We start from the raw sequence: 22,667 nt of genomic DNA on the forward strand, positions 1-22,667 counted from the left end.
AACCAAAGTCAGAACATATAACCCAGATGTTTACATTTAAAAGTGTGATATGGGCTGACAAGAGAGTCAGATGGCCAGCTGGAGCTTGGTGAGGTTCCTCTGGTGCATGTTGTGGTGTCGCACCAGCTCGTCGCTGCGGGCAAATTTCTTCTCACAGTTCGGCCACCGGCAGCTAAACGGCTTCTCGCCTGAGAGAGGTGGGATGGATGGACAGGTCGGAGGAGACAGAAGATGGGTTGAAGAAGAGGTGGAGAGGGTGGGAATGGTGGGAGGTGGAGAAAGTAGGAGAGGAGGGATTTAGAGAGAGTGTAAGCCAGATGGAACAGCAATGAAATCGAGAGAAAAGAAAGGGGAAAAATGAGAGAAATATTAGAATTTTATGCTGATCATATCCTGAATGGGAAGATTCAATGGACTTATTATAGTACTTGCACAAGTCAAGTAGGAATAATACATGTTGTCATTCCAGCATTATGTTACAAAATGGCAGTATACAGCAACTGTACATAAACATCAAATGGATGAAGAAGAAATGGAAAAATAAAAGTTTACGCACTTGTTTTACCTGTATGAGTCCGGGTGTGTGTCTTAAGGTGGTCAGACCGAGAGAACTTTCTCTGACACGTCTCGCATTGGAAGGGTTTTACTCCTAAACACATTTACAGTATGCATGCACGCACACAGACACACACACACACACACACACACACACACACACAGACACACACACACACACACACACACACACACACACACACACACGCAGTCCAAGTTCACGCACAGACACACACACGTACAGAAAACACATGCTCAACATCGCACACATACACACACACACACACACACACACACACACACACACAGAGGGAGAAAAATACAGTAGAGCAGAGGCTTGCAGGGAAGCCATTCAAAAGTTCTGCCAGCCTTTAGCAACTTCATCTGAGGGGAGTTCAGTGTCGAACAGCACCGGACACAAAATGCAAACTGTGCACTTCAAAAGACTGCATTGTCCACAAAATGGACAAATGTCATGCAAACAGCGGAGGAGAGCAGGTTGAGAGGCCAAATACACAGAATTGAAAGGGGAAACATGAAGAGAGAGAGGCAGACTGAGTGAGACTGGTCAGACCTGTGTGCCTCCTCTGGTGTCTCTTGAGCTGGTCAGAGCGGCAAAACCCGCGGCCACAGTCTGTGAACTCACACTTGTAGGGTTTCTCCCCTGGACCAAGACGAGAGAGAGGACACAGACCATTGAACACAATTCATTTTAAAATGATTTGATCACTTGAGGATACTGCATACTCACACACACGGGGAAAAAATGTAAATATGACTATTTGCTAGTAAACTGAGTGCCTTTGAGTTTTGGACTCTCTGTGCTGTAGCTGTTAACTAGACTGACTATTTCATCCTTCTTATCTTACAGCAGTGGTAGCTAGCTGCTGCCTACCAAAAGGCCATTGTGTTGGCATCACGGCTCCTGAAGTGGCAGCTGCAGCACCCCAGGCTGCCTTGAGGACAGGTAGAACGTGCGGCAAGCAAGAACCTGTGTTTTCCTTTTGCGAGACAAAAAATGACTGGGTGCTGTGGTTTGTTCTAAACTGTATCAGACATGGCTGGAAATCCAAATGATCTCTTTATTTGACCAAACAGGAAGCATTTTCTGGCAATAACAGATACAGAACTTGGGGCCAATGGAAGCATCACTTAAATAGCTTTTAAAAAGTTTGTTCTCCTAAAGCCAAAGTGAAAGCCTTTAATTGAGGTGGGAACACATGGGTGACACTTTCTGTGCTTCAGGAGAACACACTGATGATACTGCTGTCACAAAGTGTAATCTCACAGCACATGTTCCTGTTTCTGTTGCTTTCACCTGTGTGTTTGCGACCGTGCGTCTGCAGATGAGACAGCTTGAAGTAGCGTTTGTTGCATCCTGGGTAGGCACACATGAACGGTCGCTTCTCGCTGCTCCCTGACCGCACTATGGCTGGAGCGATGCTGGGCACCCGCCGCACATCCTGCACACACACACACACACACGCACACGCACACAAACCACCCAAGGAAACATTAACAAAAACTATTCCTGGACATCAATAATTGACCCAGTAAAATGTAATTTAGAAAATAGGCAATTATATCGTCCTGTGTGTAAATAAGTACATGTGATGTGTCTGGCTCACAGGGATCATTATAATAAAATGGTCATATATTCATTAGATGGAAATTAGCAGCAAAATGACCCCAGATTGACTGCAGCCCAAAGGGAGCTGTTAGTCACGCCTTGTAGACAGACCCCCTTCCAGAGCGCCCCATTACAGCCCCGCTGCTCACTGCCGACGCTGCTGGAGAAGAATAACAGGAAATAACAGATGACTGCTGAAAAATCTGTTTTTTCTTTATATTAGTTCATCAGCATAGTAGTTTTTTTTCTTATTTTTCATGCCCTCTCATGCTGCCTGCCTCCCTTCAGTTCCTCTGTTTTGCTACTTGTTAACAAAGTATGTAACATTTCAGCACTTTCTTCAAGTGTTTCCACTTAATACCACTCTACCACTAAATATTTCTGCCATTACTTCCCTTTTTCTCTTTTCTCCCTCTCTCTATTCGCACCCCCTTTTTCTCCACCTTCCCGCAGCCATCTGCTTTTAATTTCCACAGTGCCTAGCATAATGGTCAAAGAGACTCGGAGGTCAGCCCTGTTGTAATTAGTACTGTTAGCAGTTATTTATAAGTATATTACAGCCTTTGCATGCTGGAAGAAGAACCTCTTTCAGTGCCGAAGTGAAATTGACACGATCCTAAAATCCCACATTAAAACTGAAACAGTATGAAAGTGGAGTGACCTGTTCAGAATCTGAAGCTGGCCCTCTAGTACGTCAGGTGATGCTCAATACATGCTGCAGAATACACAGACTGATATCTAAGGGCTCATGGCAACATGTTGTTCATGAATGTAAAATGAACCCCATCGAGGTGTTAATCGAGCTCATTATCATGCTAATTATCAAAGACATTAAAAGAACACAATGGAGTTTTTGGCCTTTAGCTGCTCTGTGGGCCAGTTTGTTTTATGAATGGTCCCCGTTTTGTTTGTGTCACTCATGTGCATGAGGACATGCATGCATGTACACTCTGGTGACGTGATGCTCATTCCTGCCAGTGATCTCACATTCCACTGATTCAATCCTAAAGAAAAGGCAGTGACGAATCAGACTGCTGCCTGATTCATCATTAGGTTTCCTAATGTTCAAAAAATCGGCTTTGCAAATGTTTTATGAGGAAGGAAATGCACTCAACATTTTTTTAGGCCTCAAGGTACACTGTTTGTTTACAGAAAACTCTGCAGAGACGCAGAATACAACTTTAAAATGGCAAATAATGAGCTAATGTGTTGAAAGACTCTTTTGCTCTTGGAGTTATGAACACTGAGCTAGCTAACAGTGCTAACACTGGGTCTTCATTTTGATGCAGAGGAATAATCTACAAAGTAGTTAGCATGTGAAGCCTTGTGGAGCGACATAAAACGAGCCGTTAGCTGCTGTTTTTCACTGCAGCAGCTTTTAGCTGGATTACACACGATTACCTTTTCATTGTTGTTGCAAGCCAAGTGCTAACTAGCTAAATTTGGTAGCAGTTTGCTTTAGAGTTTGCTTTAAAGAAGCATTAAGGTTATTATTAAATGAAAAAAAAATGTCATGAAGCAGAAGCATAATTGAAAAAAATGTCGTTACAAAAATCAAAAACTTTGAAAAAGAATTTTAACATATTGAAATATGAAACAGTTCATAATAATAACTATAACTGCATTAATTATTATTTATCTTCCATAATTACTTATTATTTGCGTCTCCGCACCAAAGTGATGGATGACTAATCCAGCATTTCTGTCTGCGGTAAGCGAGAGTAATGTCTGTTTGTTGCAAGTGTTGCTAGTTTGTTAAATGAATCTAATTAGAGATCAACAAAACTGATTGATCTCCCAACAGCAGAGTGATATAATTAGCTGTGTGATTCAGTATTTGTTATGTGATGCTTGATCATGGGATTCAGTTTTCAACAAACCGTGTAATCATTTTTCTGGTCATGAACCAATATTAATGAAGAATGAAATTCCATGGCTGTCAGCTGTATTTCCTTTGGCAGTGACTAAGAATTAGTGTAAATCCTGTTATAAAAATTATGGAGCAAAGCATCACGTTGCTACTCAATCTGTTATCTCACATTTTAGCAGCTCTTAAATTATACTTTAAAAGACATAACAGTGAGAGTCTGTTTATTGTTTTGCACTGAGCCAGACCTCTTCTGTGTGTTTTGTGCAATACATTTCAATGAACGGGAGAGGGTGGGGGGTGGGGGGTGAGTTAAGGAAAAAAAGGAGCAGGGTGACTGATTAAACAGGCCCCAAAAGAAAGAAAGATCTCAAAAAGTCCTGCTGTGGACTAAGAGCAGGTCTGGAGAATCTCTGCTCCCTGTCCTTTAGAGCTGCTGACAGACACTAATTAAAATCTAATGATTTATTAACATGCTGATCCTCGTATGGAAACTGTATCTCTACCCAGTGTAACCCTATGAGTGTGTGTGTGTGTGTGTGTGTGTGTGTGTTTTTCTTCACTGCTAATGGATTTGTGGAAAAAGATTCCTCTTGGCCTTTAGAGCTGCCTTTTAAAAATGTGTGTGTGTGACGTGTTAGTGTGCACGAGTAGGCATTAGTGTATGTGTGTGTTTCTGTAAATCTCTGCTCTGCTACATATCAGTATTTCCTATTCACGTAGCCTGGTCATTGCATCAAACTCTCCACTACTCAAAAAAAAAAAATCTCTAAAATATGCTTTTTCATGAATGCGTTTTCCTCCAGTGTTTGTTACACTCACCTTAAGCTTTCAGTATGTCAAGCATGTGTGGTTGTCCTGATCTTGACACTAAACATGTACAGCAAAGAAGACAGTGTGTGTGTGTGTGAGGACAGAGGGTCCATGTGACCTCTCGATGGCCTCTCGAAAATGAAAAAAAGCAACCTGTAGAGACACTGTAGTAGCGGTAGCAGTCCTACCTGTATGCCCCTGAAGACTCCATGTGTGTGTATGCGGTACTGTGTGCTGCAGCTGTACACCATGGGGGTGCTGGGGTCACTGTCGTAGCCCGCTGCATGGCTGCCAACACAGAAAAAGAGCGGAGTGACTGATTGATTGATTAACGTACCTAAAGAGAGAAGATCGACACTGGAGTTCAACACTTTCACACAGTGTTGAAGAGCTGACTCGAAGCCATTTTGGCTCCGAGAGCAGACGACTACTCAATCAAACATTTTCAGCTCCGGAACATCAGAATTGAAAGTTGTCTAAGCCACTAAATCATTTTCCGATCACACACAGTCACAGGTAAAAAGAAGGTTTCCACGTGGACGAGTGCCACGTACAGTAGGATGAATGCGAAGCAGACAGATATCAGATAACAAGATGTAAGAACATGATTCAGGGCCATAAATACATACAGTGTAGCAAACACTGGCAGATATATAGCGCATGAACTGCTGTTTGACTGCAGGTAAGGTCATGAAGGCATCATTATTCAAATATGCTCACTTTGTCACATACAGCCCAGTAATGCAAAACGCAGACCGGTCGTTTGTAGACTCAGAGTTGACTGTCGAGATGTAAGTCGTGTTGATGTATGTCTATGTATGTCAGAGCACCGTAGATCCAGCTGAAGCCTCTGGTTGTGTGACTTAATTCTTGCAGAACTGACATTCCTCTGAGCTTCAACTGCACTTTGTGTTTAGCACTAATTAGCAAATGTTAGCATGCTAATACAGTAAACATGAACATGAATCTTATGCCTACTAAACAGCAGCATGTTGGCATTGTCATTGTGAGCTTGTTAGCATGCTAGTACAGCCTCAACAAGGTACGAGCATGGCTGTGCATTTTACCTATTTGTGCAGGCACATCTACATTTTGTTGACAAACCAAAACCTTTTCCCATTCGACAATGTTCAGTCATGTGTGTCATGTTATCATCTAACACTGATCTCTAAATTAAGTAACTATTTATCGACTGGTTTCTACTGTATTTCCTGAATTGTGTTGCCTTTTATCATTGTCGCTGCAATTGATTTCTTCATCATGTATCAGTTTATCTACAGAAAATGTCTATGGCAGTTTCCCAGAGCCGAAGGTGGTGTTTCCACACTGCTTGCTTTCCTGATCAACAGTCCAAAATGGAAAATTATTAAATTTAGAAGGATGTGAAACAGAAAAAAAGCAGTAAACATCAATCTTTCAGAAGCTGAACCCAGGGAATAGTTGGCATTTAGGCTTGGAAAAGGCTTAAAATATGAATGTAAATGATTCAAATATTAAACAAGTGCAGTATAATGTATGACACAAATAGACTTAAAGAGCACAAAACCTGCTCTGTGACACAGCCTCCAGCTTTGCCTCTCATATCTTCTTATGATAACACACACAGAAACAGAAAGCTGTTGTCTATGAGATGAGTTATGTTTGACTCTGTCTGACCGAAGGAGGAGGATGGGAGTTTGCATCCTGTGCTGCTGCAGTGGGAACGAACTGTAATACGTCCGAGCAGTCATAAGGTGTTCTTTGTCTGCCTCGCTGTTTCCAAGGACAGGAGGCATCAAGACTACGTCAGTGGTAGACAGTGTTAATCATACTGTTCGCCCCCTTTACTTCAGTCCTCATCTTACCTGCCATTTTGACAAAGAGCAAGTGTCACGCATGAACCTGAATGTGGCCTAAAACCAAAGTCCACACAATTAAAAGAAGGCTTTGGCAGAGCAACCGAGATAAACACGACTAAATACAAGTGGAATGAACTAATATATCTAATACATGAAAATATCATCTATAAATATGTTAAAATACAAAACATACCAAGAATAATTACAAAATATGAAAGCAATAGAATACTAATTGCTAATTAGTATTTCTAATTAACAAAATGATTCCGCATAGCTACTGTTAACTATTTCACACTGGGCACAGACTTTGATGTGTGTCCAGGGTAACTTAGTGATGTCCTGCTTTAAAATTGACCAAGACTCTGCAGCCATTAAAAGAATAGTTTCATATTTTTCTAATTAGCCTTTTCACTTTCCTGCTGAGCACTGAATGAGAAGATTGTTAGCGCTTTCACGTTTGATCATTCAAGATAAGACTGCAGCCAGCAGCATTTCCCTCTATTTCCAGTCTGTATGTTAAGCTAAGCTAACCAGCTGCTGGCTGAAGCTACATACAGTATTTACATTACCAGATATATTACCATACTCACAAATTATATACTTACAAATGTCAAGCTATTGCATGAATGCACACTTTGTATGTGTGTGCAGACTACCACTCATAGTATTGTAACTTAAAACATTTGCATGATAAAAAATCATTGAAAATATTTAGTAATTTAATTTATCAAACTAAATATGAAATATGTAATCTCACACTCGACTGTCCACAGAGAGCCTCTGTGGCAGCTGATCCGGGGTTCAGTGTTCAGTGTGAACAGTGGGGAAGGCCCCGTCTGCTCTTCCTCTGTAAGCTCAACTCCCCCGCACTTCCTCTTCCTCATCCCCTGCTCCTCGGCCCTGTTCCTCCTTATCTCCCTGTCTTCTACTGACTCCCTCCTCATCCTTGTAACCCCCTCACAGCTCCCATCCCTTCTCCTGCTCCCCCTCACTGACAGAGTCACAGAGGCTGAGCATCGGAGACGGTCAGAGCTGAGCAGGGCCAGTGAAACACCACAATACACCTTTATCAAGCTTCTCTCAAGACCTTCTCAATGATCTGTGGGCCAGGAGACTTTAAAAACCACATTTGTCTCTGCTGTCATTTGCTTAAAGACAATCAGCAAGCCCAACACTTGCATACAAGCATACACACACACACATACACACTCACACTACTCCCCCAAAAGCACAGACATTCCTTCTTGCTGCCACCCCTTTGTGCACGAACACGTCTCCATCGCACACACAAACACACGCATTCATCTGTTAACTATGATGAATGCCTGTTGGCTCAGGGTTGGAAGGTATTTGTGAGCTGACATGGAGCTGACCATTGTGCAGCTATGCAGGTTACGGTGACATAAAGTGTGAACTCCGTGTGAACAGTGGAAGCTGATACAACGGTGATTATTTCAAACTGCTTTCTAATGTATTTCTGCTTCTATTTGACAGTAAAAGGGAGACATGCAACATGAATGTCTGAGAACAGGGTACCCAGAGTTTGCTCTCTTCACCTGAGACAGACATCTTATGCCATATGTGACAAAAGAGCTGGCTCAGAAATACTCTCTTTCTGGTGCACATGCTAAGCTAACACTAAGCTCTGAACTCCAGCATTATCCAAATTATAAAAAACAAACATTTTAGTAGTCTTCTTCAGTACTGGCAGAACCTGGTGCCAGTGTCAATCAACCAACGCTAAGTAAAATGTCTCTACAACCACAAACCACATGTGCCATGAAATGTAGTATAGAGTTCCATGGTTCCAGAGGACCACCTGACCTTTTGTGTTGCACCACTGTCATTTCCACACATCTGAAGCATGTCTCTCCAAATCACGCAGTAGCTGGGGTGTCCTGGCAGCCTTGCAGTTAGCATGAATGCAATATAATGGCATCGTCCACAGAGCAGCCAGAGACCTCTGTTACATGCCATCCTTCCCACCCTCGCCGCTCATTTCCGAGCTTCCAATACAAAGCTGCTATCCGTTAAAGGGGAAAATGCCAAAAACTGTCACTGGAATTCCAGAAAATTTACTGCACATATAGTTTCCACAGGATGAAGTCTGAAGGTGTGTTCACACCTAATGCGAAGCAAGTTTTCACCTAAAACAGCCCATGAACTGCACAAATGTCAGCAGCAGCCTGCCATCAGTGTCACAGGTGGAGTGTGTGCGGAGTGTGCCTTTGTGTGTGTTTGTGTGACAGCTCAGACTGAACTGTAAAACTCAGCAAGAGCAAGAACTCCTGCTCTTTCTCTTACTTCCTTCTCGTCTCTGTACGTTTACAGTCATGTTGCCTCAGAATATTATTCTTTTTTGTCTTTTTTCACTCATCTGCTGAACAAGCCGGGAGCGTTTTGTAGGATTATGCCCACAAAATCAGGTTATCTACATGCAGCATAAACATGGTCTTGATATACGCTGTTGCTGCTATTTAAAGAGAGCGATGGATGAGTTCCTACCTCTTTATGGTGGATGCCAGTGTATTGACAGGGTTCCATGCCACACACTCCAACTGAGAGGTCATTTGATATAAATTTTCTCCGCTGTGGAGGGAAGACAAAACGTAGAAGAAAAGCTCATGAGCTGTGAAGCGGACTGTTATTTAGTAGGGTTGAGTGTGTGAGTGTGTGTATCCATTTGCGTATCTGTGTTGCCTTTTGCGAGTTGTCCTCAATAGAAGCACTCCAATGAAAAATGCCAACACACACACACACACACACACACACACACACACACACACAGTCACAGGTGGAGCTGAGGTTAAGAATGTGTCTCAGACAGACACCAAGAAAGCTAAATTCCCCCATAACAGCCATCTTTCATTAAACACAGCAGACTCCACAATCATTATTCAGACCTGCCATGTGATTACACATGTACACACACACACTCACACACACACACACACACACACACACATACACACACACACACACACACACACACTAGATTTATAGTTCTCACCCCCTCACACCACAGCCCCTCTATCACACCACCTGCAGGCTCACAGCAGTCTGGATGGGGTAGATGTGGTGCCTGGTACCTTGCTCATTACACAGCTATTATTTTACAGTACAGCAGGGGCACGCAGCCAGCAGAGCACACATGGTATTTCTGCTGAAATATTGTTGGAAAAGACACCGTGAACTACATTTAAAATAATGATCCAGGACATTTTCCAACAAATGTCTGCTTCTCTATTCCTGACTGCCTACGGCCATTAACGGAAAGCTCTCTGTCCTAAACACCCAGGTTCGGGTAGGTCTTTCCTGGGAAACCCCTCTGGGTCACAGCCTTCAGCAGAAATATTGATTTCTTTCCCAAAAACAGAAGAAAGTGCTTATTTACCATAAGAAGTGGTAGTTGCCATGGATCTACAACTACGACTACTACAATTTTATCAACAGAATACACATATATACATATATATATATATACACACACACACACACACACTCACACACGCACACACACACACACACGCACACACGCACACACACACACACATATGGTTTAATAAGACCTCACTATGTTTTCATTTCATTCTGTTCAAGCGGGCCAAGCTGGCAGCCTGCAGAGTAAATACAGTCCTGTTGGTACCAGGCTGCAAGATTAGACAACTGACTAAACTCATATGAGTCTTCCCAGCCGTGTGTGTGTGTGTGTGTGTGTGTGTGTGTGTGTTTGTATGCATGCAGTCTATGTGTGTGTGTTGAGCACATATCAGCTATGTTTATGGCAGAGTAGACTCTCAGACTGAGACTTTTAAGGCAGTTTATGTGTATACCACATCTCTGTGTCTCTGTCTCTCTCTCACACACACACATACACACACATACACACACAGATATTGAACTGTTATTATCTATCCCTGTGGAATTTACTGAAGATTTCCTCTGTTCCTCCATCGTTGGAAAACACTGTGTCTGTGGCATGTAAAGAATGCCATTTAGATACATTACAATGAGCAAACAGTTTGGAAAGCATATGGTGACGAGGTTTAACTCCTTAAACAGTTTTGTTTTTTACATTCAAAGGAGGATTATTGTGAACAGGGCATGTGCGGGTAGTTGACTGCAGTGGCAGATATTTTGGCTCTTTGGAGTTTTTTGTACTTGCTGTTTCTATTGGTCGAATTCTGAGTGAAGCGGTTTGCATTGTAGCAAATACATTAACAAACTTAATGACTGAAGTTCTGACAGCTGAATATTTGGCAGTCACGTTTCGCGAGATTACAATGTGTCTTTGTTTTCCTACTAATATCTTAACTTGCTGAACTTTTGGTTCTAATGTGTGGGAGGGAGATGGAGGAGAGGAAGGGACAACAGGTTAAGGCGGACGAGAGCTGAGCGGGACGAGATGAACAGTTTTGGTGGGGCAGGAGGATGAGGAGGTTTTACAGAGTGTATTAATTTAGGCATCTGTGTGTGTGTGTGTGTGTGTGTGTGTGTGTGTGTGTGTGTGTGCACAAATTTTATGTATGGGTACATATTTGGTTAGTGAAGTAAGAGTTTTTCTTGGCCTAATTGAAGGAATAGAATCAGCATTGAATCAGACTTGGGACAGGACGGGTTGTGATGATCTGATGTAGTAAATAAAAACTTTCCCTCTTTATCTTTTTCTCATAATACCTGATAGATTTTTCATGGAATTGTCACAGCAGGAAAAGTGCAAGTGTACATAATAAAATGAATCATGGCTGAAATCCATTTAGCTGCTTCAGTTTTAGACTGGTGTTACTGGGAGACTTGAATAGAACAGACGCATCATTATTAGTGTTATCAGTAACACTTATGCTTCTCCTACCAGAACAAATCCAGATGTCTGCTCTGAATAATACCTATAATTAATTGTTGAACAGTAGCCAAGCAGCAAAACTACATCTATCTCGTCTTCACATTTCACATTAGTGACAAGAACAGAGTGAGCCACCAGTGGATTGCTTGGTGAATCAATGTACAGCTTGACAAGAAAAAGAGCAGACAGCAGTTTGTTGAGTGGAAATACTTCTGAAACGCAGCGTTCCAGTCATCCATCTACAGCAGCAAATCACAGACTGTTTTGGAAAAACGGCTTAATGTGACTCAAAGAAACGAGAAGCAGTCTCCTGTCAATGCTTTTACCTTATTTCCTGCTTATTTCCTTTGTTTTTCCTGGTTTCATTAAAAAATCCTGTGATAGCTTCAAAACTTATTTTCAGACACTTTTTAAGATTTGATTTTGAGATCTTATAAATCTGAATTCATTAACATGCTAGAGGTCTCTTTGTAAATGATCAAAACAGATGATTAGAGCGGCCTTTAGTGCTATTAATTGTAATAACTGATTAGAGAATACAGCAGAGCAGGAAACTGTAACTGAAACTGCACTGAAACTGCTAAATGTTGCTGAAAATAAAGACGGTGCTACAGATTATAAAGCCAGTAGAGTATCTTTGTCTAATTCTGCTCATTATAGATATGAAAGCAGTAAAAAAAAGTTTTTCCTGGCCCATCAACTGTGCTGGGAAGTACACGTCATGTCAAAGAAAAGAGCAGGGGTGAATGAAATGAGCAGAATAATGACGACTGCCTGCATAGTTTTCTCAATGTGAAGCAGAATAGCTTGATTTATAATACGATTTGAATATTTTCCATTCGGTAAGTCAAACCACTTTCCTTCAAGACTTCCTGCCACTGTTCGGTGGTGCAGTGACTTTCATAGGTGTCTAATATGCATATAGACAACATCCGAAATTCGGAATTAGACCACTCGAAGGAGAAATCCATACTTGCCCTCCTAACTCATGACCGAGTTAACATGAAAACCAGTGAAACGGCTGAAAAAAAGCACCCAGAGGAAGGAGAACAAAAGGAGAAAGGAAGCTGCTGTGGCAGACAGACCTGTCCTGAAGGTGGACATCCTGTTCAAAAGTGCATCCTGCTACCTCCACTGAATTACTGCTGTTCGATCCCAAACAATCAACAATGCCTTCTGAAACATGTCCAGCTTTAATGGTTGCTGTTTATTCTAAATATACATGTGTTATGCACGTACAAGGAGTGTGTGTGTGTGTGTGTGTGTGTGTGTGTGTGTGTGTGTGTGTGTGCGCTACCTGTTGTAAGGGTTCCTCAGCAGCAGAGCCTGGCTGCCTGTACAGCTGTCCGAAGGTGTGTGGCATCCGTAGACAGGAGGAGGTACGGGATACTGCTGCTCACCTGTCGAGCATGGACACACATGCACACACACGCGCACACACACACACACACACACACAGACAATCTAATATATGTGCAGACGCTGTGCACTCAGAGGAGATGTTGTGTTTAAATTTCCACCATATCTCATCTCCTTTTAAAATCTGCCCTCTCTTGCCCTCTTCTACTTGTCTCCATTATTTTCCAGTTTCTTCTACAAATAAAGAGCCTTCGCTTCATGTTTCTCTCTCTGGGCTTCCCCAGCAGTGAAATCAATGGCTCCCTCGACACTTCTCGACATTCCAAAATCCCTCGCAGCTACTTATCTTTGCTGTAAAAACTGGCTGAAATTGACTGCGGCGGCTCCATAAAACAAACTCATTTAAATATTTACCAATAACATGCACAGAGGAAGGATTAAAGGAAAGGTGGGCGGATAAAAGAGGAGATGAGAGGAAGAGACGAGGGAGTTTGCAGGCCAGGATGTGGCTGATTTATACCTCAGACGGACGAGGTCACTGCAGAGACGTCAGAATAAGGGACAAGACACTCCCTAGGTGAGGGCCACGGAGCTGCCATACAGACGCAGCTGTGCACTCACACGGGGGCTTTAAATACACACACACATCTACTTTTGTTCTTCTTAAAAGAGACTCTGGGGCATTGTCATCTTTTAAGAAGTGACTACTGAAAGATAAAAATAGATACTCAAATTATTCTGGAAAAATGTATCATAGTCTTTTCCAGATGTGTGCAGAAGAAGTAAGATTACAGGAGACACCTGAGGCAGGTACAGTCAGGAGCACTGGGAAGACCTTTGTTAACATCTGAAGCCACTTTGGACGGAGGAGGGGATACCGTGCAAGTCAAAATGCAGGCACAACATAGTCATAAATTACCTAAATTAGATTTTCTTACATCTGTTTTATCATTTGAAAGTCATTGGAATGTGTAACTTCTGTGCAAACGGATTTTTAAATTGGCAGATGCTATTAGCACCCAGGTGTCTGTAGCCAGCACGACTGTTTCCTGAACCTAAAAATGTATTTCTGTTGCCTATACCAAACCAAACTGTCACTGAAAACTGAGAATAATAAGTCACGTCAGTCTTTAAGAAAAGAAAAAAAAAGAAGTCAGCACTGACTTTTGGTGTCATAGAGGACTCAAACCCCAGTCTCCTGGGTGAAGGCCCCCTGTCTGACCCTCATCCTCTGCGCTATAAGGACTTTGCTGCTCTTAATACTTTGTCACCTGGTGACGGGTGTAAATATCTGGATAGCTGCCATGTGGCTATTCTCACTGGGGTACAAACAGACACGAGACGTGCACGCTAAGAACCGCTGTCCTACTTAAGTGCAGAGAAAGGCAACCAGATCGCTAATGCAATTGGGTGAGAAACCTCAGGCTAGCATGAGCTAAAACTAAAGCAAATCACCTTCACGGTCATTTTATGAACCGACATCTTCATAACTCAGTTTGTGCTTCCACATAAGTCCATGAGGCAGTGGTTAAATACAAGAATAGCTAAATAAAATGAATAGATTCAATGACTCAAACACATGTGTGCTCTTACCCATAGTGCTTTGCTGAGTTAAAGCGTCTTCATGTTTGAAGGAGTGGTTGGAGAACTGCGAGCTGTGGTGTGTAGGAGTGTGGCTGTAATTACTGGCTCCATCGAATGCGACCGTGCTGTAAGCTGCGACACAGAAACAAAGAGCAGTGAGTACACAGAGCCACCATCAGACATCACCTCATTAACACTGGAACCAATCCCGACCTCTGTCATTCACCAGTTTGATCACCAGCTCTTTCACTTCATTTTCCTAATTTGAAAGGTGGTTTCATCATTGAATACAACCATTGAATATAGTTGAAGATGGATAAAATGGCATTTGTGTCTATAATCTTGTAAACAGTGTAGTACCTGTATTTTTACCTGTAACAGTCAAGCTACAACAGAAACCTGATTTTAAAAGGTTTGTTTGACAGCGAAGTAACCGCGGCTGAGCAGAGCATAAGACGGGGACTGAGATCTTGATCAGGTCAAAGAGTCAAAACAAAGTTTTGGTGCTGCTCCACAGAGAAGCTGAAGAATTTGCTGCATTGTGAGCTCAAAAATTCCTGGATTGGTTTGTCTCACAGTTACAGGTTATGGAGTCAGTCCTCAGAGGTGATTTTAGACTATGAGAAAGATATGAAGAAATGTTTCCCCAAATGTTTTACAGCTATTCTGAAAGATTCACAAGGTCCCCGTTTTCTTAGCCTTTAAAAAATACTTCATTTTTCCCTCAAATGAATTTAGGTTCATTTCTTATAGTCGGTATCAAATTTTGCAACCAAAAGTTTACATGAATGTTGTCACTTTATCAGTGAGGGAATCCAAATTCTGAGAAACTTTCTACACATTTACACAGTTTTAGACAGAAATGTTTTCCTTTGAATGTATAAAAGCAAAGCTGCAAGAGATGACAGGACTGATAGCAGGCTAAGAGTTTTATCAAACAACATGACATCAGGCCTAAACCAGGGTAAATATGTACCCCCCCCCCCCCCAACACACACACACACACACACACACACACACACACACACACACACACACACGCACGCAGGCATGCACGCACACACTGTTGTTCAGGGGAGACTTGATCTGTGCCTGACATCCCATACCAGACCTGACTCATAAGACTGACCTAAAGGGCACAACACGGCTCCATATATCACCCACCCACCCACCCACCCACACACACACACACACACACACACACGCACGCACACACACTATCTCTCACCTTCACATACATGCTTCATTAATTAAAATGCAGCACTTTCACTCACTTTACTCAGTGGATCATTGGGTGAGAGGAGAGAGGAGGGAGAAGAGAAAAAACTCATTAAACATCCCCATTTATCTTCTACTCACCCCTGTCTGACTCCTCTGTGTGTGTGTGTGTGTGTGTGTGCGTGTGTGTGTGTATGTGTGTTGATACTGTTGTTGCCTTGAAGTCCAGCACTGAGGTGACAAGTGATGTGGTCAATTTGTATTCAACTGGAAAACCCAGCCTGGAACACCCCGAGACTTTTTTCCCCCAAACTGAAACTCAATGCTGTTTGAATTTCTGGAGGCTTCAATTCCTAAATGTGTGGAAATGTACGGCTTTTACAACTTTTAACTTTTACAACTGCATGTTGATTTCATTTTAGCTGTCTTTCACAGCTTCAGCGAGTCGAGATGATTATGTTTTTTCATACTCCAATAAATGACTGGAACATGTTTTAATTGCACCTGCAGGTCCGTCTGAACAAGGCCACCGTAAAAAGTTTAGTTTAGTTTTAAAATATGAAGCAGAATAAATGCCTTTCCGGCTGCAGGGACGTTCTAATGCTCTTCTCTATGACCCCGCTCTGTTATCAGCTCTACTGTGTGACCCGAGTCCTGCTGTTAGTTTGTTTGTCTGTGCTCGTCCAGCCACAGCAGGGAGCAGATAAAATAGGTTAGAGGGCAGCTCAGCTCTTTGATTATACTGTTATTCCTAAATTATCTGCTTGATAAGCATGTTATTACTAATTAATCTGTTGGGTAACCACGAACAGATTCATTATCCTGCATGGAAAAAAATCAGGGGTGAGCTGAGATCAGCGAGAGAAAACACCAGCAGGTTAGGATTTGAAAATAAAGTATCATATGTTCTATTAATAAATACATTATATGTGTGTCTATGCATTGTACTCAATGCATTTTAATCCCATTTTAACCTTGGACACCTTTCCTCATCATGTTTCCTCTGTATCACATGTTCTAAACACATTCTACACATTTTAAAGTAAAGAAAAAAAATATAACAGAAAAGTAAAATCCAGTGTGTCTTTAGTGTATAATGTGATGTTGCATACACACACGCACACACATAATAATTAATCAATTAAAGAAAGAATTAAGTGAGTTCAATTCAACTGAACTCAGTTATCTCAATTCCATTCATGAATAGATATTAATTTAAAAAAACATCTGATTGAATTCTTCATGTCGTTTTCACTCCAAAGCAAAATTTGTGTTTAATTGTCTTCAACAATTTCAGAATAAGATTAAAAAAGCAAAATTTGTGTTTAATTGTCTTCAACAATTTCAGAATAAGATTAAAAAAACAACAACAATAAAGAAATTAATTTTGAGGATTCTCAGAGAAACAATTGTTTTTTTCAAACTATGGATCAAATTTTTGGCAGATTTTTTAGACTGAGACTAAAGCTTTGAATATTAATCTGGAAAACTAGAGAGTGTGAGAAATACCATCCTGTAACAGCCAAAATGACACATCAGTCGACTGCAGATGCCTCAACATCTGTAGTTTTTTTTTTCTTTTAATTACAAATCAACAGAAAAAAAGTGCATTGTGTAGAACTTGATGAATGAAATGTATATGCATTTCATTTATACATATTTTTATCGTAGTAAAAATTGTTAGAGAAGAGTTACACCAAAACTTTAAAATTCCACAAACAGACACGTTTTAGACTCATCTCTTTTGTCACATTGTGTTTGTACAGTCAGAAGCAGACTTACTGTTCAGGCTTCAGCCACCTCAACACAGGCAATACTTCATCAAAAATAAATAAATATCAGACTTTCTGTTCATTTAGAATAAACTTTTTACCTCTTTCATTGAAGAGGAGTTTCATATAAAGTCCTGAGTCTGGAATTATTAGCGTCTATGTGGGTGTGCACTTCTGGGATACTGAACATCAACTATGTCCAATTTATACTGAGAAAACTGATGTTGCAATATTGAATCTAAAACCAGTATTTTAAATAACAGTTCAACTATGAATAAAAAAGAAGGAATGAAGACCGTGAACGTGTCAAATACAGAACAACATTTACATTAAAGAAAAGTGATGAATTCGGTCCGTTTAGGGTCAGAACAAGTTAATGAATTAGACTGATGTACGATTTTCACACGTTTTTCTCTCAGATGTGACTCAGCTGACTTGTTCCCACAAACAGCAATAAACTACAAGTATGAATGTCCTTGGCTTAAACATTAAAATCCTAAAGGGATTCCTGAGTAAGTGATGCTTGCAATTACACAAACAAGAACCATCAGTCAGTGGAGAAGCTGAATCAGCTTTCTTAACAGGAATTCTCTGTTACCTGCACCTGGTATTAAATAGCTGATAATCTGTGATAATCACACAGTCGGTGACGCAGCATGAAATTCTAGGCTGAACTCAGGCCTCCAAGCAGTGAAGGCAACACAGCGACCGATTTCAACTACGTATGATAATGTTTCATGCAGGTGCGTCACTGCTGATAAATGTACATGTGACTGATGTACTGTGAGCTTCAGATTTCCATCAGGTGGGTCAAATGGATCAATAGCTGCAAATTAAAGATGTGTGACATGAATCTACATCTCTGCTCTGCTCTGACTCCAGCAAGCAAGAAGCAGTGAGGGGTCAGGCTCCCACAATTCATTTGACAAGTTTCATCAGTTTCCTTTAAGGCATCTGGGAACAATAATGACCCTAAAACACAGAACACACACACACACACACACACACACACACACACACACACACACGCACACACACACACCTGTCCTCCTCCTCCAGCCCTACCTGTCTGGTTGCGGGCTGCCTGCTGTGTGTCCATGCAGTTGGTCAGGTACGGTGGATTGCTGAACATCCTGCTGGGGGGCTGGTGGTGGTGTGGGGCGGACACAGACGGCGGTTGGCTGGGTGCTGGTTGTGGAGGTGGGGGCGCCCCACATGCCCCATACCTGCAGGCCCCGGTCCCCGTGAACTGCCCCGAGAAGTGGACGGTGAAGGCGCTGAGGCCACAGTGAGGGTCTGTGTCGAGGTGGTGGGGGTCGCTGGTGGCCCCCCAGGTGGGCTCCTGCTTGATGAAGGAGTGTGGCCCCAGGGAGGTGTGGGGGGTGGCCAGGGAGGAGTAAGGAGAGGCGGCAGTGTGGAAGTCCAGGACGGGAGCCCACTGAGGAGCCGTGCTGACGGGCAGGGCTGGGCAGCCGGGGCTGGGGCACGCCGGGAGCGGGGGCAGCAGGGAGTTCAGGTCACGTACATCTGATCCCATTGTGGTCCAGGAGAGAAAACTAGGACAAAGGTAAGCTATTTTTAAACCTGATCTGTCACCCTGTACCTTTCTACCTGTCTGCCTCTCTGGCTGACCCAAACCCAAATCAGCCTCCACCCTCTAAATCCACCAGAGTCTGGAGAGTCTTTCACTGCGAGAACTGTTTCTTGTCTTTCACGAGTCTTTCCTGGTTTGGTTCCTGCCCATCAGCTGTTTACGACACTGGAAACTCCTTAAGTCCGACAGAAGTTCATGGCGACACAGCACTCAACTTTTCTCAGCAGCAGCAGCAGCAGCAGCAGCAGCAGCAGCGCGAGGAGGCAAAATAAAGAAAAAGTCAACGCAGTGATGAGACGAGATGTTCGCCGTAACGTCCACAACAGCAGGGAGAGAGAGAGTCTGGCTCGGAGGGATGGAGTCCATTCAAAGAGGAGAGAGGGTTCTGCTCAGAGCTTCCTCACTGAATGGAGAAAGAGGAGTGGAGGAGTGAGGAGGAGTAGCCCTCTTTTCCCTCCACACTCTCAGCCTGTGTGTTTGTGCATGTGTGTGTGTGCGTGTGTGTGTGTGTGTGTGTGTGTCTGAGGAGGGTAGGAGGTGGAGTCAGGAGGTGATGAGGGACAGGAGCCCTCTGACTTCATTCATTTACTGTACGTTGAACAGCACACACACACACACACACACACACACACACACACACACACACACACAAATTTAGAGGAAAATACATACCAATTTTAACATCAGTTATTAAAACAATAAAATAACACTTCCTCATACTAATGCTTATATTTTGGCTAATATGGAAAACCTGAAATTTTCTCGCAGCTTTGTTGAGGAACAAAGAAACATGACTGACTCAGGTTCAGCTATAAATCTGCTTTATTGGTGAGAGGCTGCTATTTTTCAGTCAGATACACAGAGGCTTATTATTTTAAATAAGGAGCCACATCAGCAAACACAAAAGCCGTGTCTGGTGGAGGAAGTCCTCCGTGACATCGTGCGAAGGCCTGTTTAAACCATCAGACTCACCTGCGCGCAAACAGGAGTGAGACATGACGCCCGGCCTCGCGCACGGCTCCGTTTTAAAGAGGAGTAAAATGATGTGAAACACGTTCACCTCCTGCAGAAAATGGCTGCTCTCGTATAAATTACATTTTCTGGAGCTCGTGCAGTTATGTTTGAATGATTTTTGAGGATTAGGAGAAAGGATCACGGCTTGATTTCAGCTGTGGGCAGATTGACTGTTAATGGTCCGTGTGACGATAAATGTTGTGGATTGAGGCTTTAAGGTCTGCAGCTTCCGATCCTTTATTTATATTTCATGTTTTACATTTTGTAACTAACATTTAGCCAACAGTAGAGGAGGTCAAATTTCCATTAGAAAAGGCCAGCGACCCTCACACGTTATTCGTTTACTTTTATGATTTATTATAACGTGAAAACTACCAACAAAAAAAAAGAAAAAAGAAAAGAAAACTCGGACATATTTTAAATTAATAGGTGAAGCGGACATCATTTGATTTCAATTAAATAACCCTTCATAACTGCACAGTGAAAAAGTAAATATATGATTAATTTATTTTTAACATTTTGTAATGTACCATTACAAACTAAATTATTATTATTATTATTATTATTATTATTATTATTATTATTATTATTATTATTATTATTATTATTATTAATTACCTTCCAGCCGGTTTTCCCTGATCCCCTCTCTCTCCGGGTCTGTGCGCGGCTCATTTCATGCAAACCTCATCTTTAACCACCCGTGTTAAAGCGCCGTAAGAACACACAGACGGACTTAAACCTCCAGTTCATTCAGAGACCAGAGCGTTATTTCTTCTTCCTTCATGTCACGCGTGTGCGCGGCGGACTTCTGTTGCTGAATCACGGGAAAAATAAACGAGATGAATTATGCGCCAAAAATCAGAAGCCAAAGATGCTGAACTAAATATTTCAGCTTCATAAACGTCGCAGCGCCAGTTCATTCTGTTATAAATTGGGTAAAAAAAAAAAAATACATTAAATAAAATAAGATGAAATAAAATTAAACAGTGCTCACAATTTAGTGCGTTTTTCACGTAATTAATGTATATTTAATTATGTAATTCCCTTACCTCCATAAAAAAACAAATGTTGCTGAATCTTAAATCTTTCTCTGTTTTGAACCTGTCGGAGCGGCTCTTCTTTCCTCCTCTCTTGTCCTCCTTAAACGTTGTTTACTGTACCAGTTTCATCATGTCAGAGTCAGGGCAGACCCACAGGAAACAGGCTGGAGGCCCGATCACGACCCTGCAGACATAACTTAAGATGCCCTGAAGACAAGGAGAGAGAATATGAGACAAGTATGATGAAGCATCCTCACACTGCAGCCGACCATCAAATGCACTTCCAGCTCTCTGCAGACTGGTTCCTCTTGGAAAAACAAAAATCAGTCTCTCTCTTAAGTTTTTTTTCTTATGTGCAAAAGTAGCTGAAAATTAATTTCTTTCATTTACTTTGGCTGTAGGTTTTTTTTGCAGATGCTTTTCAAATATTTCCTTTTTAAAAATAGCCTCCACATGTTTAATGAATCATCACTTTTTTCATTAAACAAGACTGATGAATGAAGTTTCAGCATCAACCTGAAGGAGCATCAGACTGGTACAGATGAATATGTCTGGAGCTGCAGCAGAGAGCCAGCCTGTGTGACTGACAGGCCTGATGAGATGTGTTTCTTAATTCAGGTTGTTGTGACACAGCAGTGTGTGTGCAGTCTGCAGCCTGAGACCAGTCAGCTCTCAGACAGAAAAACAATGATGTCATTTTTCTGATGCTGAAGGACATTTTGAAGATGATCCTGCTTTACTGCTCATCTTTGTTACTTTGTTCAGAACATCCAAACTTTGGCAAAGGAGGAGTTGGATGAATGGAGCTGCCACCACACTGTTTGTGATGTGTGAGACACCTGTCAATCAAAACAACCTTGTGGCCAAATATACTTTTAGACATTTCCATCCACCTGTTTTTATGTTCAAAACACAGTGGAAACAGTGTAAATTTGACAAAAAAAAAAAAAAAAAAAGGTGGAAATACTGCAGAAATATTCTTATGTTTGTGTGTGCCTGAAACAAACAGAAAACACATATTTCCATCATGTTTTCTCCATCATGTCCCATTGTTTGAGGGTGGCCTGGTGCTCCTTTAATGTCATCTTCCTCTGCAATGCTTTAATGGCACCTGACTGGAGAATTAGCTAGCTTTTTTTTAATACACTCAACACATTAATAAAATAATTGAAGAGTTTCTGTAAATTTAAACCTGAGTCATCTCCTAGTAGCCATTCAATGAACTGCAGCTTGTGGCACATTTCACTCAGGCCCATCTGTTCAATCCCACGGCCAGACAGTTGGCATAAAAGAAAACTATCTTTTTCAACATAAAATTACAACATTTCAAAAGTCATTTATTTCAACATCATCCAGACATGGACGTATGGGTATGGTCAGGGAAAGACAATGACTGCGGTAAAAATAATCAACCTGTGGACTGAGATGGGACGAGCACTCTGACCTCCACACCCGTCCTTTCCCTGTCGCTGCAGTAAACAAAGGGCGCATCTGCCCACACTGGATGACCATCATGCACTGAGAAATACTCCATTTTTAA

General features: G+C 41.9%; 1 protein-coding gene across 12 annotated transcripts; it reads right to left on the minus strand.

Annotated features, from left to right (window-relative positions):
* Positions 1-66: 66 nt before the first annotated feature.
* On the minus strand, positions 67-19,016 carry wt1a (WT1 transcription factor a). 12 transcript variants are annotated; one of them, XM_076733109.1, is made up of 11 exons: positions 18,655-19,016; positions 18,545-18,615; positions 14,499-14,621; positions 12,844-12,946; positions 9,209-9,292; positions 8,506-8,543; positions 5,054-5,157; positions 1,874-2,018; positions 1,130-1,219; positions 566-649; positions 67-188 (listed from the first exon to the last, which is right to left on the minus strand). In XM_076733109.1, the coding sequence occupies exons 1-11, from the start codon at positions 19,014-19,016 to the stop codon at positions 67-69; spliced, it is 1,326 nt and encodes a 441-aa protein (XP_076589224.1). The 12 variants fall into 12 exon arrangements, with proteins under 12 accessions (XP_076589224.1, XP_076589222.1, XP_076589230.1 ...); XM_076733107.1 differs by having other exon boundaries at positions 557-649; XM_076733115.1 differs by lacking the exon at positions 14,499-14,621.
* Positions 19,017-22,667: the final 3,651 nt, after the last annotated feature.

Source organism: Chaetodon auriga, chromosome 6 (genome assembly GCF_051107435.1).
Source record: "Chaetodon auriga isolate fChaAug3 chromosome 6, fChaAug3.hap1, whole genome shotgun sequence".
NCBI lineage: Eukaryota > Metazoa > Chordata > Actinopteri > Chaetodontiformes > Chaetodontidae > Chaetodon > Chaetodon auriga.